General features: G+C 38.3%; 3 protein-coding genes across 3 annotated transcripts in view; all 3 read left to right on the forward strand.

Annotated features, from left to right (window-relative positions):
- Window positions 1-7,166: 7,166 nt before the first annotated feature.
- Window positions 7,167-9,653, forward strand: LOC103470497 (ecto-ADP-ribosyltransferase 5-like). The gene is made up of 3 exons (XM_008419024.2): window positions 7,167-7,270; window positions 8,186-8,285; window positions 8,368-9,653. The coding sequence occupies exons 2-3, from the start codon at window positions 8,205-8,207 to the stop codon at window positions 9,130-9,132; spliced, it is 846 nt and encodes a 281-aa protein (XP_008417246.1). The 5' UTR covers window positions 7,167-7,270; window positions 8,186-8,204; the 3' UTR covers window positions 9,133-9,653.
- Window positions 9,654-11,712: 2,059 nt separating this feature from the next.
- Window positions 11,713-12,627, forward strand: LOC103470565 (GPI-linked NAD(P)(+)--arginine ADP-ribosyltransferase 1-like). The gene is made up of 2 exons (XM_008419147.1): window positions 11,713-11,769; window positions 11,860-12,627. The coding sequence occupies exons 1-2, from the start codon at window positions 11,713-11,715 to the stop codon at window positions 12,625-12,627; spliced, it is 825 nt and encodes a 274-aa protein (XP_008417369.1).
- A 1,084-nt stretch (window positions 12,628-13,711) lies between these two features.
- The window catches only part of LOC103470628 (erythroblast NAD(P)(+)--arginine ADP-ribosyltransferase-like), an 8,547-nt gene continuing 5,937 nt past the window's right edge, over window positions 13,712-16,321 (forward strand). Inside the window, exon 1 of the mRNA XM_008419269.2 lies at window positions 13,712-13,981. The gene's annotated coding sequence lies outside the window, so the exon portion shown is untranslated. The remainder of the gene's footprint in view (window positions 13,982-16,321) is intronic.

Consider the following 16,321-nt stretch of genomic DNA (forward strand, 5'->3'; position numbering starts at 1 on the left):
TGTTTTGATAAAGCAGTAGAGGTGCATGACCACAAGCAAGAAGTTCAAAGTTGGTTCATCATGACCAACGCACTGATATCTAACTCATCATCTTAACCCTTGTGTTTAAAAATGGGGTCCAACCGACCCCACACCCGTAAAGCTTGTATCATTTGCCTCAAGTCCCTGCATGCACAAGGGTTAATGATTAGAAGAGACGTATCATTCTTGACACTTGTTTTTCCACAAACTTCTGCTTCTACATAACCCGAAAGTCTTCTTCCTAAAAAGGTCAGACAAATAAAGAAAAACAGAAGTTTCAATTTGATTTGCATTCAGGAAAAAGAGAAGTTTCAAAGAGTGGCACAATTACTTTTGCTATTGAGCCACCAAAACCAGTAAAATGAAACAAAAACAAAAAACAACAGTTTAAAGCTACATAGCTATAGTAGTACTGATGTACTCATCAAAACTAAACTTATTAATTTTCCAAACACATAATTGAATCTGTCAGTCTGTTAGCAGCTTGTATCATTATTATTTCATACTGATTCTGTGGCGCGTTCACAAACTTGTGCAGGACATTGACAAAGCATGATAAACATACAGAAGCATAGAGAGGAAGTGAAAACTTCTCTCTTCCTCAGTCATCTATCTAATCTGCAGCTTCATGTTGTTTTTGGCTATTTACCATCAGCATCTTCTTCTGTGGAAACCTCTGAGGACCTTTTGCCAAAGGTCAGGGATACATCACCAGGCAGATAAAGTTGAGACTCGGTGAGCTCACTGACCTTCTGCGCCTGTTTTATCCTGTTTGGGGGCAACAGAAAGACTGGAAGCTAACCCAGGAGACCCTGAAGTGGAACCAAAATACACAACGCAACCTATGGGGGAATTTGACTGCCAGAAGTCGAGAGTTTACTTTTTACAATCTGAAGTCTGGCGGATCAAGGAGCACCGTCACCTAACAACTGTTCCAGCCAATAGAATTACAGTTTACCACTTGGTACGCTAGATAGTTGCATCTCCTTTTCATGTGTTCTCTTTCTTTATGTTTACAAAAGAATAATTGTTTGTTTTTGTCAAATTAATTGACAGTAATCAGTAATCATTAAACTGACCTGATCAGTTTAATGAAACGATCATCTGCATTTGACTGTATTGTATTAAAATTTGAATTGTGAACTGCATCTGAAACTAGATTTAAATCTGCATGATTGGACTGTTTTAGATTGAAATGACTTTAATTTAACTCAAAATATATTCAGTGTGATTGGACATGAATTTGATCCCTTTGTCTTATATGAGACAATATCTGTTGTGAATTGAAGCTATTTAAATGAACTTTAAAAGATTTTAAGTGTCTTTAAAGTAGTTAAATGTTTGATGGTTGTGATAATTCATCTTTTTACATTTGCTATATTTCTTGATTGATTTTTCTGCTTTAATAAACGTCACATTAGAGCATCTGAGTCTTGCTGCGTCTGTGTTCAGATAAAATAAAGTTGTTCATAAAATATACTTGAAATACTCAAAAAATAAAAAAATAAAAAGACAAGCGCAAAACTGATCTACAGTATGAATGGCTGAATTGTGAAAACAAACACGTTGCCTTGCATAGCAAATGTTCAAAAGTCCAGTTTCTGTGCTCACCAAAGAACCCAGAACTACAGTGGGTTTTAAACAACTGCAGATCTGGGTCAGACTTTCTACAGAACTTGACTGGTCTGAGTTTTACCTAAAGAACAGGGACTACCTTGTGTTAACAGATGTCAACAGGTAACTCTCCATCAGAGCTGACAAAAATCCCACATGGAGTACCTCAAGGTTCCATGTTGGGTTCCCTTTTATTTAATATCTGTATACATTTAAAAATGGTCATAACTCTCATCAGAAATCTGCCATGCTTACAAAATAAATCCTCTGATGAATTCAGATCAGTTGTTATGAGCTGATTTATTAACGTAATTTTACACAAAAAGCAGTTTTACCCATTATTTTAATTCTAATATTATTCACTCAGTGAATTTCTGTCTTCTCTAGACTTGTGGACTGATGGCTCCGTCTTTCTTCTGACTAAGTTCGGAATGAGATGATGCGGTTCAGGTCTAGCAACGTTCACTTAGTTTCTAACTTGCAGCACAAGAACAGAATTCAAGAAACAAGCCTGCCACATAGTGGTCAAAGCCGGTACAACATGTCATATTTTTCTACACTATTTACACCATAATTAAAGTGGACGTGACCCAGGGGCCATGACTGAACACCGCCCAATTAAAAACTGTCAGTCTGCGCCTGCTATGAACTCATTCAAGAACTGAAAAGATAGAATTAAATAAATGATTGTGTGGATGTGACTTTACTTTCTTCAGGTGAATGGAAGCAAAACTGACTTAAGTATTTTTGGACCTAAAGAGAAACGATCAAGAGTCAGTGCACAGTTTCAGCTGCACCTAGAAAAGGAGTGATGATGTGATGACTTCCTGAAGAGTTCCTTAAAGAGACAGGTGCCCAATTTCAAGTCTTTAAAGTCAGACCAAAGTATTGCTGTTCCACTTTGACCTGGACTGAATAAAAGTGAAGGATTTAAAGCATGATATGTCGACTTTAAAGATCAAATATATCTAAATTCTGGGGTTGCTTTTAGTATAGTAGTAGTTGGTCTTTGAAATGTCTTTGCACAGAATCTATGCTAAGTTTTAATTTACTAATTTGTGGTTCTGCATGTCTGAGCTCCACAGGAAGTGGTCTGCAGGGGTCTTATGAGAAGCAGGAAGTGGTATGTTGACCAAAAGCTGTTATGCTGATCTGCAGATTTATGGTTAACATATAAAAAGCATCTACATGTGTGAGGCCAGTCATGGAGAAAGGATATTGGTGTGAATAAATGTGTGATCTTGAAGAGAATCATCCATTGTGTGTGTACTATCAATATATGAACCATAAATATATGAACTGTGTTTTATTCTGCATAAGTTGTACCAGATCATTTGTTCTTCTGTATTTAGTTTAGGGGTTAGGGTTGGGTCAAAATGCAACTTTGCATCAACACTTCTGTGTTGAGACTTTCATGTTCTCCTTTTGCAGAGTGCTGTCTAAGGACATTCTGTTGTTTTCTTCTTCCTCCAAGTGCTGCTCATTCCACTAATGTGCCATATTTGATGAAGTCATCCAATAGGTCAATATGAAAAGGTGTAACTTAGAAGATCCTGAATGTAGCCTTGAACTACCAGGCCCATGTTTCCCTTTTTCCAAATCATCAGTAGAATAATGAAAACAAGTTGTTGGTTCATGAATGTTTATGAAAGAAAGTGTTTGTAAATGATTATGGATGTCTTTTGAGAGTTAAACTGCAATCTTTTTGAACATGTATCTATATTAGTTTAAAAGTCTAAACTTGATCTGCTTGGTAACGTTTCCCTTCCCTCTTTGTCAATCGATCTTTAGAGGTTTTCACAGAAGAAGATGTGGGTGGTACATGGCCAAATAAGATAAATGACTAAGGGAACATTTTTCACTTCCTCTCTCTGTGTTGATGTACTTTTGTGATGTTTAGTTATTGCCATGCAGACGTTTCTGTAAACATCTTAAAAGCAGCATAAAATAACAACATGATACAGGCCACCAAACCAACTGGTTGGTTTATAAATCCAAAAATGGCATCTGCATGTTTAATTATTATTATGCATTTGGAATAAAGTTAGGGATGACACTAAAGGCTTGATTTTGATTAGGTTAATATTAGGAAGCGGAAGGGTGTTTGTATAGCTAGCTCTAAAAAAGAAGAACAAATACTGCTGGTGACTGAAAAACAAATGTAATTGTATCAGTGTTTGAATCGTCCCTTCATACCAAATGTAAACCAGGTGTAAACTAATAGGTTCTTTTACTAGCCTGACCTTTTGAAAGAGATTATCTGGTCTAAAGAAGTCAGTAAGAGAGAATAATACGACTGTTTCTATCAGTTAAATGAAAACTGGTTGACCAACACACCGACTTGAAATTTCTTGCTTGTGGTCGTGGAGCTTTTCTTACATAACTTGCAAAAACTGTGAGACAATTACAGTCTCATGCTTTCAAGAATGGTTATGGATTTATTTTATAGTTGCAGCTTATGAATAGTAATCAACAAATCCCTTTTAAGTTAACCATTAAATCTTTTTACAATAAATGCACAATGAAATCCAAGACCTTTGAATCCAAAGTGCAGGTGACTGACTGTATTCCCCGACCAAAAGAATAAAACGTGGCTCTGATTTTATTCTGACTTCTGCAGAAGGAACCTTAGAACTACAGGTTCCCTGAGATTGCAGATGGCAACTGAGACTAAGGCTGCATGCGTTCACACTGCAGGTGAAGTGACCCAATTCCGACTTTTTTAACATCATGCAACCTGCATCCGATCTTTTCATGACTGTCTGATCAGCACAGGTCAGATTCTTTTCGAATGCGACCCAGGTCACTTGGATATTCGATACGTATCCGATTCAAATGCAACCTAACGTCCAGGTCGCATTCATCCAAACTGAATGTCACTGATAGTCAACAAATCTCATTATCCACATCCTGATATGCGCAAGCGGGAAGAAAAACAACAACCATGACAGACTATAATGAGGATTAAGTTGTTAATATGCTGGTTCCGGTTGGACAACAACTTCAAATGTAAGCTAAGCTCCACTGTTAGCCTCCATGTTTACTTCTGAAAACACTGAGCACTACTTCTTCTTTTTATGGCGGTTGGTAGAACACTGAGGCCCCGTTTACACGACAACGATTTCGGGGGAAAACGGAAGAGTTTTGTTGCGTTTGTAGTGTGCATTTACACGAAACCACCGAATGTTTTCTCTAACAACGGCACAGATTGAAAACGGGTTCCAGAGTGCGATGTTTCTGAAACGTACCGTTTTCCGTTGTCGTGTAAACCGAGAAAACGGATCTGTTCTTCAGTATGACGCAAAACATAGCTGCTTCCTACAATCCACTGAAGAAGAAGAAACTACTCACAATGCTGGTTGTTACTGTTTCCCCATCAGATACGCGTCTCTTTACCGCTCCGCACAGCCAAGGTGGCAAAATACACGGCTGCTTGTTCAGCGCTCTTATCTAGAGAACTACGGACCAGGACCAGCCCCGGCTCCGGCTCCAGATGAGTTTAACAGGGGGGCACCGACTTATTTTGGGGGGTCTATGAGTTTACGTAGCTGAACATAGATGACATCAGTAGCCTACAGGCTACTTGTTAACAAGCTTAACGTGCTGTGTTGATATTAGCTAGCTAGTCATCTTTTAGCTATCATCACCTGCATCCAACAGCTTTACTCAACTCAGTCGGTTAGTTTGGGGGAAAAAAACTGTGCAAAGATATTTACGTTTTTCTGTTTTGCTGCCATGATTCTAACACAGATGTGCAGCAGAAGCAGCAGGTCTCCTTCGCTGCCTCACAGGTGTAAACCCAGCGCGAGCGTCTCATCGTTCATGTTGCGTTTGAAGGCGGCTCGGAAAAACAGGTTACGACTTGTTAACAACGGATTAAACTGTTTTCACTGCTGAAAAAGGTGACAGGGGACACGGATATGGGAAGTACGGGAGCTCCTATTATCAAATTGATATAGGAAAAACAGACTGTTGGCCATTCCAAGGTAAAAACAATAAACAGCTTCCAGTCCGGGGCTCGCTACAGACACCGTGAAAGCTCAAACAACGTGTTTCAGCAAAGTTATYCCACTTTTTCCAACTGCATGGGCCCTAATCAGACGCTCACAATGCGTGTTTTCTCCCAATCTATGGGAGAACGGTACCTGATAGGATAACGCGAATCCACATGCCTTCAAGTTGAACTTTTTTTTAAACACATGCGCACTCAGTTTCAAAGAACCTAGCACCACCTAGGCGCAGCGAGAGCATTACACGTTTTCGATGTGTACCGTTACTGTGTAAACACAGATCGTAATTAAAACGTTTTCGTGTAAACGATCAAACAAAAACGGAACAAAAGTTTCGTTTTTGTTGGATCGTTGTCGTGTAAACGCCCCCTGAGAACGCTGACGTTATTGTGCCCTCTACTTTGCATGTGGGACACTTTCATGTCGTTGCCCGGTCACACTGCAGAACACATACAGGTCGCATATGTTTGGAAGTTTGAACGGTCCTGGCAAAAAAATCTGATTCAACAAAAAATCTGAATTGGGTCACTTCAGGCTGCAGTGTGAGCGCAGCCTAACTGCCACTTACTCAAGGGAGAAGAGGAAGCAGCTCAGCCAGGCCTGACCCAGAGCTGGCAGTTTGGTTTGTGCTACTGATGTTGCACAAACCAGCGCTAAGAAGAAGCCCTTCTATCCAAGCTGACCTTTCCTATAGTAAACAGATCCCTGGTTTAAGACCAGATCTGAGGCTCTATCAGGAATAATGAATGAAAGAAGAAGAATGGAGATATGAATGGGTTAGAGGTGGTGATGGTGGTGGTTGGTGTTTTTCTCTATCATTAAAACTCAAAGCCTTTTAAAGTTTTGGATATTATGAACAGAATCTAAAAATAATGAAGTAGAAACAATTTAAGAATAAATCTCCACAAATAAACTGCACAGTTTACCATATAATGATTGTAAAAAATAGCTTTTGGTAGATCTAGCATTATTTTTTGTAGTCCATATATTGTTAATAATGATGATGTCTTAGTGTTTCTACGGAACATGCCACTTCAAATATCAATCAACACCTGCAGTTGTTAAGGAAATATGTAATTTCTGAACAGGTGACCTTTGATGACCTGGAGAGATTGGTTGACTTTTCTTGGGTATTTTTCAGGCCCTTGTTGCTGAAATACAGCAGTAACATCATTTAAAAACATGTCGACTGCATTCAGTGCAGATAAAGCAGGCCATGCAAGAGATGAAGGTTGACAAGAAAAAGGAAGCTGCAACACTATAGTTAGAAAAATAGACTGTGAGCTGTGATGTTGAAATTTGTACTTAAAAAATGCTTTCTTCCTCTATCGATAAAAAATGTAGATGTGTTATCTTGAGGTAGGTTAACTTGTGAACTCCTCCTTCTCTTTTCTGTATAAAATGGCATCGTAGGGCGAGCAGGTGGACGGTTTCTCAATTTTACTTCCGCAACAGTTTTGTATTTTGTCTGTTGCACTTTAATTTGTTTGCATCCTCAGTTATTTTATATTTTGGATTTCTCTGCTGAAGAAATTGAAAGAAAATGTTAAAAAAAAATCCTAACAAAGGTACAGAAATAATCTAAAAAGCTTTGACATTCATCCACCCAGAAGCTCTTCATACAGGTATGGCTCTTTTTTTGCTCTGAAATGTCAAAATAATTAAACTTCTTTAAGGCAGGATTTTGGTATATTGAAACTAAGATTATCAATGTAATACTTCAACTTAATAGTAAGTGCAATATAAAAAGAAGAACCCTGTTACAGTTCCCCATTGTACACACAATTATTCACTGCCATGTTATTGTTTATTCTTGAGTTTAATTATGCTGTTCGGTCATTTATTTCTGTTCATAACTTCTCCCTTAAAAGTTATGTACATGTCCAAAAAAGGTTTAACGTTTCTACACAGATATGTGCATGCTGCTACTGAGGTGCAGCTGAATTATCCTCTAACACCTCTTCCTCTCAGCTACGGCTGTCCACAATCATCACATAAACCTTTGACAAACACTCAACCTTGCTGCAGTGCAAACCAACATTACAAAGCAAACATAATTAATATTCAGATTCATTTCCCTTACTCTGTCAAAGAACTTTAAGAAAGTAACGTGTGCTTTTCTTACATTATGCTTGAACTTCTGTTATTCTGTATGCTGGTCTAGTATCTTCAGTTCAACATTTACAAGGGGTCAAGAATTCACCTGCATGTATTTTTCCTAGACAGAAGAGTGTTAATCACATTACATCTATACTGGCCTCTCTACTCTGGCTTATTTATTTATGGATTGATTATTTATGGATTGATTTCAAACTATTATTTCTTAATTTTTGTGTCCTAATATTAGTTCACCCCTGATATAAGATACACCCGTAAACCTCAACAAATGCAAAAGGTCTCACGTTTTCACAAATATTCATAGATCTGCTTTTAAAAGTACAGGCAGCAGAGCTTTGTTGGTGGCAGAACCTAATTTAAGGTGTGTTTGCACATTGATACCACCCAGACCAAATTATTATTATTATTTTATTTGATTTTAGAGTTGTCTGCTGAATCCAGATGGCAAGGTTGGTAATTTGGGTGGCTGTCTTCATCTTATTTGGATCCTGTCTTGGAACTCCACTAGATAAGTTCAACAAGGTGAGGAAAACTATCTGTCTGTCTAATTGTTGTACAATCACAGATGCTGAACAGTAACAATCAGTAATGTGTTTCTGTTCAGTTTTTGCAGAAATGTAAAAATTGGATGGGCTGCCCAACCCAGCTGGATATGGCTTCAGACTCTGTTGATGACATGTACAACAAATGTGAAGAGAAGATGAAGGAAGAAATAGAGAAAAAGTTTTTACCAAATGAGCAAAACAAAAATGAAAACTTCAAGCAGGCGTGGAATAAAGCCGAGGAATACTACAAGATTAAATGGGAGAAGAAGAACACGCAGCTGAAGAAAGAACAAATCATGGCTCTTCATGCGTACACCCTTCATGTCCCACCTTTATACAGTGAATTCAACGATGCAGTCCGAACACAAAAATCTGAGTACAAAACCAAATTTCCATATCACACTCTGCACTTCTATCTCACCATGGCTCTGCGCACCATCAAACCTAAAGCAGAAAATTGTGTCACTGTTTTCAGAAGAACTCCCTGTAAATTCAGCACAGATGTTCTTAACAAAGAGATTCGTTTTAGTGCTTTTGCCTCCAGTTCAATGGATGAATACTGTGATAAAATGTTTGGTGAAGAATCGTGCTTTGAGATCTCCACATGCTTTGGAGCAGACATCTCACAGTACTCTAAGTTTGAGACAGAAAGAGAAGTCCTGATCCCTCCTTACGAGGTTTTTAAAGTTAAAGAAATAAAGAAAAGCTCTGAGCTCAACAAGCTTCCTTGTAAGGTTGTCTACAAACTTCAGAGCACAAAAACAACTCATTCCAATTTAAACTGTGCTTTTTTCAGCAAGGAAAGTCTGCTTGGTTTTAACTGAACTTCCCAGAAATAAAAGTCATGCTCTGCAGATTTGGACAGAATGTAATACTTTTTTTTAATGGGCTGCTCAGTTTTATTTTGCAAAGAGAAGTATTTACATATATGATAAGTGTACAACTGTAAGTCCGTACACCGACAACATTTTACTAATATGTAAAATTTGAAATAAAAGTGTTTAAAATGTCAAGCTAAAATGAAATTAGGACTGCTAATGTGATCCTCTAGTCACTACTGTGTAAAATTATAGAAAATAAAATTGGTTAAAATGTAAAACTGAAATTAAATGACATGACATAAAATTTAAAAGTGCACATGACCTGTTCACTGTGTCCACGGCTCTCGCCCGTTGACCGCTTTAGATATTCACCGTCACCCCTCCCCATCACACTAGGGATAAGGGTGTTTCATAATATAGTTTCAGATTGAAGCAAAGGGTGTTTGAGGGGGGGGGTTCTCGATTAATTTTTACCCACAAAGCACATGGGCAAAAACCATTAGTGAAACGGTCACTGGGACTGACTAGTATATATTTCATTGAGGGAGACCTGGAATGCGGCGTTCATAACAAACACGTGTGTTCATCTGCTCTACCGCCAGCAAACAACCGTACTGATTACATAACATAAAAGTCAAGCAGTTCCCTAAAAGCCCAACAGATAGCAGCAATGTGCCATGCAAAACAAAACACCCACAGTTTACAGGACACACCTCCTGCTAAAGAGCCCCCTGGTGGCTGAAGAAAAATCCACATATAAACTGGAAAATACAATATATGAAAAAAAATCTGAATGCTCTCTGGTATTGTTCAGGGCGGCGGGCCGTAGCCTGGGGTCCACTGGCTTAAAGTGTGTTAGCGTGCATGTCAGAAAAGAAAACATACAATTATTAAGAAAACACATTTTGTCACTTTGGAAGTCATTCATCTGCATAAAGTGTGTTAAAAGTGAGTCACTCCTTCTTACTGTTGCCACATGCTTGCTCAAGGTGAGAGTTTGCTGCAAAGTCAAGAAGGCATAATAATTAGCTGGGTTGCTTTAGATAGTAACTTTTTATTGCTGAAATAAAATGAAGGTCTATTTGGCTGTATAGTATTAACATTTTGCTTGTGTACTGAACTGTGTATGTAACTAAATTTGAATAACTTGAATAATTGGACTGTTTTAGACTGATATGATTTGAATTTGAACCAAAAATATATTCAGTGTGATTTACATGTGAATTTGTAAAATTAGATATTTGTTGTGAATTGATTTAAATCAACTAAATTTACCTGAAGCAAAATAATCTTTAAAGTAGTTAAATGTTTCATGATTGTGATCTCTTTTATTTTTTCATTTTTGCATTTGCTTTATGTCCTGATTGACTTTTCTTTTTTAATAAACACTGTATTGCTTTTTTTCTTTGTGGTTACTTTTAGTCTGATGTCTGAAGTTGTTTCTTGAGTTGTCTTGTTGCACAGAACCCACACTCAGTTTTTGCTTACTAATTTGTGGTTCTGCATGTCAGACCTCCTCAGGAAGTGGTCTGCAGGGGTCTTACGAGAAGCAGGAAGTGTTATGTCGACTAAAAGCAGCATGACACTTTGCTGCTCTGCAGATTTACGGTTAACACGTATAAAAATAATCTATTGATATGTGAGGCCATTCATGACACTGGAATAAAGGTTGTGAATAAAAGCATAATCTTAAAGATAATAATCTATCATGCGTATAGTGCTAGACAACACACAGACTATTTGTTAGGATTTATGATTGATATGGTGAAACTCCTCCTTCTCTTTCCTGTCTAAACTAAATTAGTAGAGGGGATGGGGGCTTGTCTAGAGGTTTGCCCAAACATTTTAAGGTCTCCTCTTTAAACTTTGTCTTCAATTGTATTTTGACCTCTAACTGTTCCTAATATCCACGTCATTTATTTGATTTAAAAGAAAGAATCCCTCTCTGCCCATCCTTCCTCTTTTTGCCATCTTATTCCTAATTTGTTAAAAAAACAAACAGGTAAAGTCCTATTTTTTATTTAAACTATATATTGGTTTTATTATTAATATGTACATCATTTTCAATATTATTTCTTAAAATATTTGGGGGGGTTTCAATACCGATTCTCTTTACATTGTTTTATTGTTTTGTGAGAGACAGCTGTCTCAAAAAAAAAAAATTGGTTGAGTGAAAATAAACAAATACAAATCCTCAATAGGTATGAATTTAGGATTCAACTGTATTGGTTTTAATTTATCTTGCAAATAAGTGTACAATAATCTCTTTTCAGAATCGCTAAATTGTAGTGAATCACCTCCAGTAGTGCTTTTATCACAGATATAGATTATTATGATAGAGAAACAAGTTGGAGCTTTAATGATTAAACTTTTTTTTTCTTAAAACCTTAAAAGAGCAACCTTAAAATTATGAACACTGTAAGGGTAAAATGTTGAGATTTCAGTCTGCTTGTTTATTTTATGTTAGACTCTTAGATCGTGCATTCAAATTACATAAAGGGGAATAATAAATAAACAATAATAGGAAATGAAAAATCTGCATTTACTGTGTCTTTGAAGGACTAAACGCTAAAGGTGGCAACGATGACAATGTGGACGTTCCTGCTTGTTCTGTTTGGAGCTTCTGTCTCAACTGCAAAGGTAATGAGACAAACAGGAGATTTGTGAGTTTCTTGATTCAGACATAATGGTAAAGAAATGTTTAACATCCGTCTTGTTGTCTTCTGGCAGTTTTACAGATCCCTGGCTGATATTCCTCTCCCATTGGACATGGCTCCGAACTCTGTCGATGACATGTACGAAGGCTGCGCAAACAACATGGCGACCAAAGTAAAGACCAAGTTCTTGGTCAGTGAGAAAAAGATGAGCAAAAATTTTAGCCTGGCTTGGGACGAAGCGGAGAAACAGTATAATAAGAAATGGAAGCCCAAACCTGGGAAGAAAACATCCCGAGCCCTGGAGAAAGAACAGAACATGGCCGTCTATGCTTACACTCTGGACAAACCAGAGATATTCACTGAATTCAACAGTGCGGTGCGAACGCAGAGGGCTCAGTACATGGGCATGTTTCAGTATCACTCACTGCACTTCTTCCTGACGGGCGCTCTCAGAGCTCTCAACGCTCGTAAGCCAAAGACAGAAAGATGCCTTACTGGTTACCGGAGGGTCAACAGAAAATTCAAGCTGAGTGTTCTCGGCAAAGAAATCCGTTTTGGCGCTTTCACCTCCAGCTCGATGGGGAAGTATCCCCGCAAAGAAAAATTTGGCTATGAGACCTGTTTTGAGATTTACACCTGCTTAGGAGCAGACGTCTCACTGTACTCCAAGTTTGGAGAATCAGAAGCAGAAGTCCTGGTTCCTCCGTATGAAATCTTTAAAGTTACAGGCATAAAGCAGAGAGCTGAGGAGAAGGACCTTCCATGTAAAGTTGTGTTGAAACTGAAGAGCACAGAAAAGACTCTGTCCAACCTAAACTGTGCGTTTTTCACGGATAATTGATCCAAATAAATTTTTAAAAATTATTTCCAATTTTAGCAACACACAAGAGCAGATTAGATTTATTTTGAGATGGATTTTCTTCTTCTTCTTCTTCTTATTATTATTATTATTAATTATTATCATAAAAAAAAACATTTTTTAAAATTCAAATACATGCACAGTTTCACCATTGTAAACATAAAGACCATTTAATGAAATCAGGTCAAACATAACTTTAGATGTATTTTTGCTTTTAACTGACGTTTAAAAATGTAAAAAAAAAAAAAAGAAAAAGAAAAGAAACTAAGCCAAATGAGCACATTTGACTGTAAACTTAATAAAAGTACTTGTATACATTTTATAGCTACTATTCTTCACATCCTCCTGTAAAATGACTCATTGCATCATGCGGTACAAATAAATCTGGTTGTGTCTGACTTAATTAATGTTGTTTTAGTTTAGAGCTGCTTGTTTGTGGACTGTTGGACGATTGGGCCTGAAGGGTTTTAAGGTCTTTTAGAGGGCAGACATATTTGGAGCGCCTTGTTTTCTTGTTTTGTGGTTGTGCATGTCTAACCCTATCAGGATGTGGTCTGTGCAAGTTTTCAGCTCACAATACATTGGAACAAGTAAAGTTGTTCAGTATACGAAAGTTCTGGTTCAGGTTGATTCAAGTCCCAAAGCACAATTAATGTTTTCTTTTTACTTTTTAAAAAGAAAAAGTTAAAATGTAAGTCCAGATATGACAGGAAGAGTACCAGGAAGTGCATCATCAGTCAGCAGTTGTTACTGATTCTTCTCCAGAAGATCACATTTGTATTATTACTGTTTCGTTTTACAGTGGGAGGTTACCAAATAAACACTTGATGGCACTGTCGTTCCATTATGTTTTAGGCTTGCTGGCCAGGTGAGTTGTAGTCAATAAAATAGGCCTGAAAACACAATAATCCTGCATTTTTTGTTTGTTTTTTCCCAGATACCTAATATACTTAGTTTTACTTTTATTTTTATGTTTCCTATCCACACAGCTTGATTCAGGATGTGTCAGGGAGAGTGCTTGGTAGTGGTGAGGAATGAACGCTGAGACCCAGGTAATGGAGAAGATGAAGATATTTAATGATGAAACAGTCCTGGTACAGGCGGCACGGCAGTAAACTAGCACTCAGCTAAATGCCGGTAGCAACTGACGACATGGACATAACTAGAGCTACACAAGCCAGGACTTGACAGTTCTACTGGCGAGTGAGACGATATGCGCAGAACAAACGTAAGACAAGTTAGGCAGACTAGACGACGTTACACTGGGAGGGTAATCACAGGGAACGAGACACACCTGGGAAACAATCAACGGGGAGGACAGGACAGAGACTCACAGGTAACAGGAACCACACAGAAAAAACTCAAAAATAAACACACAGAAACACGGATCATGACAGTACCCCCTCCTCAAGGGGCGGCTACCAGACGCCCACACAGCAAATCCAGGAGGCCCAGATTAACTCTGTCAGATTTGATTTCAACACTTTTAAAGTGTCTATATGGGTCCACAAAAGAAAGTGTTAATTTAACTCTTTTTGGAGAGGTAGTACCTTAACTCTTATAAAGTGTCAGATATCAAATCTGCTGGAGTTAATAATTTAACACTTACTAACACTAATTCAGTGTTAGATCTTAATATTRACTCTCACAGAGTACTTCTTTAACTTCTTAAGAGTTATTTGTAATTAATATTAAATAGGTATTTTATTATTTTGAACTTTTAAATTTTTTTCGGAAAATAAACATTTAATAAAGAGGCAATGATTTTCTCAAATACATTTATTTCAAAACGTGCACCATAATTACAAAACATATTACGACGTGGAATAATGTGCATGTTTCACATGTCACTTTCATTCACATATTGTTATCAAATGGTCTAACATGTCAGCTGTGCAATACAAACTGCAATATGCTTAATACATTTTTCTTCAATATGCATGAAATTGTTCAAAGTACAAGGTGGAGAAAGTAAAGCAAGCAGTTCATGTAATATGACAGAGTACATTTTCTTTTAACAGGTAGATTACTGGATATTACAGTACATAACAGACCAACCTGATATTCAGATCCATCATTTCTTATCCAGTTTATGTTTCTGTTGATAAGAGACAGTTCCTCTCTGCACTCTACCGAAGAGATGTCCACTCACTGACAGATTGTCTTCAGGTTGGGCTGTTCGTGACGTTTGGCCGGAGACACCAACATGCTCCTCTACTGCATCGGATAGTCTTCAGTCTCTGAGTAGGACAGCCAGTGTCGGTCTCTGGATCATAACAAACAAAAAACATAACAATGAGAAATGGAACAAAGGAATAAATTTTTACTACAACTCTAACTACAAGCCTCAATTACAGAAATGTAGGGTTTCAGAGATATTAACACTTACATAATCATTTTTGGAGCTTGAATCTTCGAAGAATCTGCGGAGGGTTCGGGAGGGGGAGGTTAGGCTGACRACTGGCGATTCATCCTCAACCAGACTGGTTCTAATATATATACTAAAAGGCAATAAAAGGATTAAAACATGCTGCAAAACGTATATAAGAAGACACAACAGCGGGAATAACGCTCTCAACGTGAAAAAGCCTTTTGCATTTTTTCAAAGGAAAAAAATCGATCAGAAAGGTTGATAAATCTGACCAGTATGCATGTAAACGTTCAACATCATGAAAAAACATACTGCAGATTATTACGGATCTGTTTAAGTTAGCCAAGAATTTGATTGAATGTTCACCGGCTCGATTTTTTCCAACACTTATACTCTGCTAACATTCGGCATGCTAAGCTAAATATGCTAACACCGAGCCATGTGGCTAACGTGACGTCTATCATACAGGTTGAGCTCAACTCAAAATAATAGTTATAAACCATCTCAGAAAAAAATAACTTACCAAGCGCAGTAAATAACTCAGACATGTGGAAAGTAAATAGTCGCTTTGCTTCGGTGGGAATCTGTGATTCTGGGGCGGAGTCAGTGAATTAACTCCTGCAGTGTTAGAGCCGGTGTAGGAGTTCAGAGTTGGAGTTCAGAGTTAACAAGTAAAGAGTTATTGATTCTATTTTAACGCCTCTAGATTTGATACGGAAACATTTTGTTTTAACACTGGATTTGAACTACTAATAATATACACCCCAGAGTTATACAAACAGAATGTGACTCTATAAGTGTAAAATTAACTCTGCTTTTGCACAAAGTCTACTAACACCAAAACATTTAACACTTTTGAATTTGCTGTGCAGAAAGGAAAATCCAACAAAAAACAATCCAACAGGGAGGGCGGAAGGGCGATGGCAGGAGGGCAATAGTCCACAGAACTGAACCAAGTCCAAACAGGAACTCAAACACAGGAAAACAGTCCAGGGGCCACCCACGGCACAGGAGGTGGAGCTCACGTGGGCGGTACGGTGAATGGCGACATCGGAGGCGGAGCTGGGGCAGCGGAGCTGGGGCAGCGGAGCTGGGGCCGCGGAGGGCGGCGACGTCGGAGGCGGAGCTTGGGCCGCGGAGGGCAGCGATATCGGAGGCAGAGCCTGGGCCACGGAGGGCGGCGACGCAGGAGGTGGAGGTTGGGCCGCGGAGGACCGGGCGGAGCGCTGGCTGCTGCAGGCTCTGGAGGACCGGAGTAGCGCCGGCTGCTGCAGGCCCTGGAGGTCCAGACTGGGGCTCGGACGG

This window comes from Poecilia reticulata, linkage group LG1, assembly GCF_000633615.1.
Source record: "Poecilia reticulata strain Guanapo linkage group LG1, Guppy_female_1.0+MT, whole genome shotgun sequence".
Taxonomy (NCBI): Eukaryota; Metazoa; Chordata; class Actinopteri; order Cyprinodontiformes; family Poeciliidae; genus Poecilia; species Poecilia reticulata.

What these genes read in the sequence shown, in the direction of transcription:
- LOC103470565 (XM_008419147.1), top strand. Translation starts at nt 11,713, where the DNA reads ATGACAATGTGGACGTTCCTGCTTGTTCTGTTTGGAGCTTCTGTCTCA. An exon ending in CTTCTGTCTCAACTGCAAAG is followed by an intron (nt 11,770 to 11,859) that starts GTAATGAGACAA and finishes GTCTTCTGGCAG; the next exon opens with TTTTACAGATCCCTGGCTGA.
- LOC103470497 (XM_008419024.2), top strand. Translation starts at nt 8,205, where the DNA reads ATGGCAAGGTTGGTAATTTGGGTGGCTGTCTTCATCTTATTTGGATCC. An exon ending in CACTAGATAAGTTCAACAAG is followed by an intron (nt 8,286 to 8,367) that starts GTGAGGAAAACT and finishes GTTTCTGTTCAG; the next exon opens with TTTTTGCAGAAATGTAAAAA.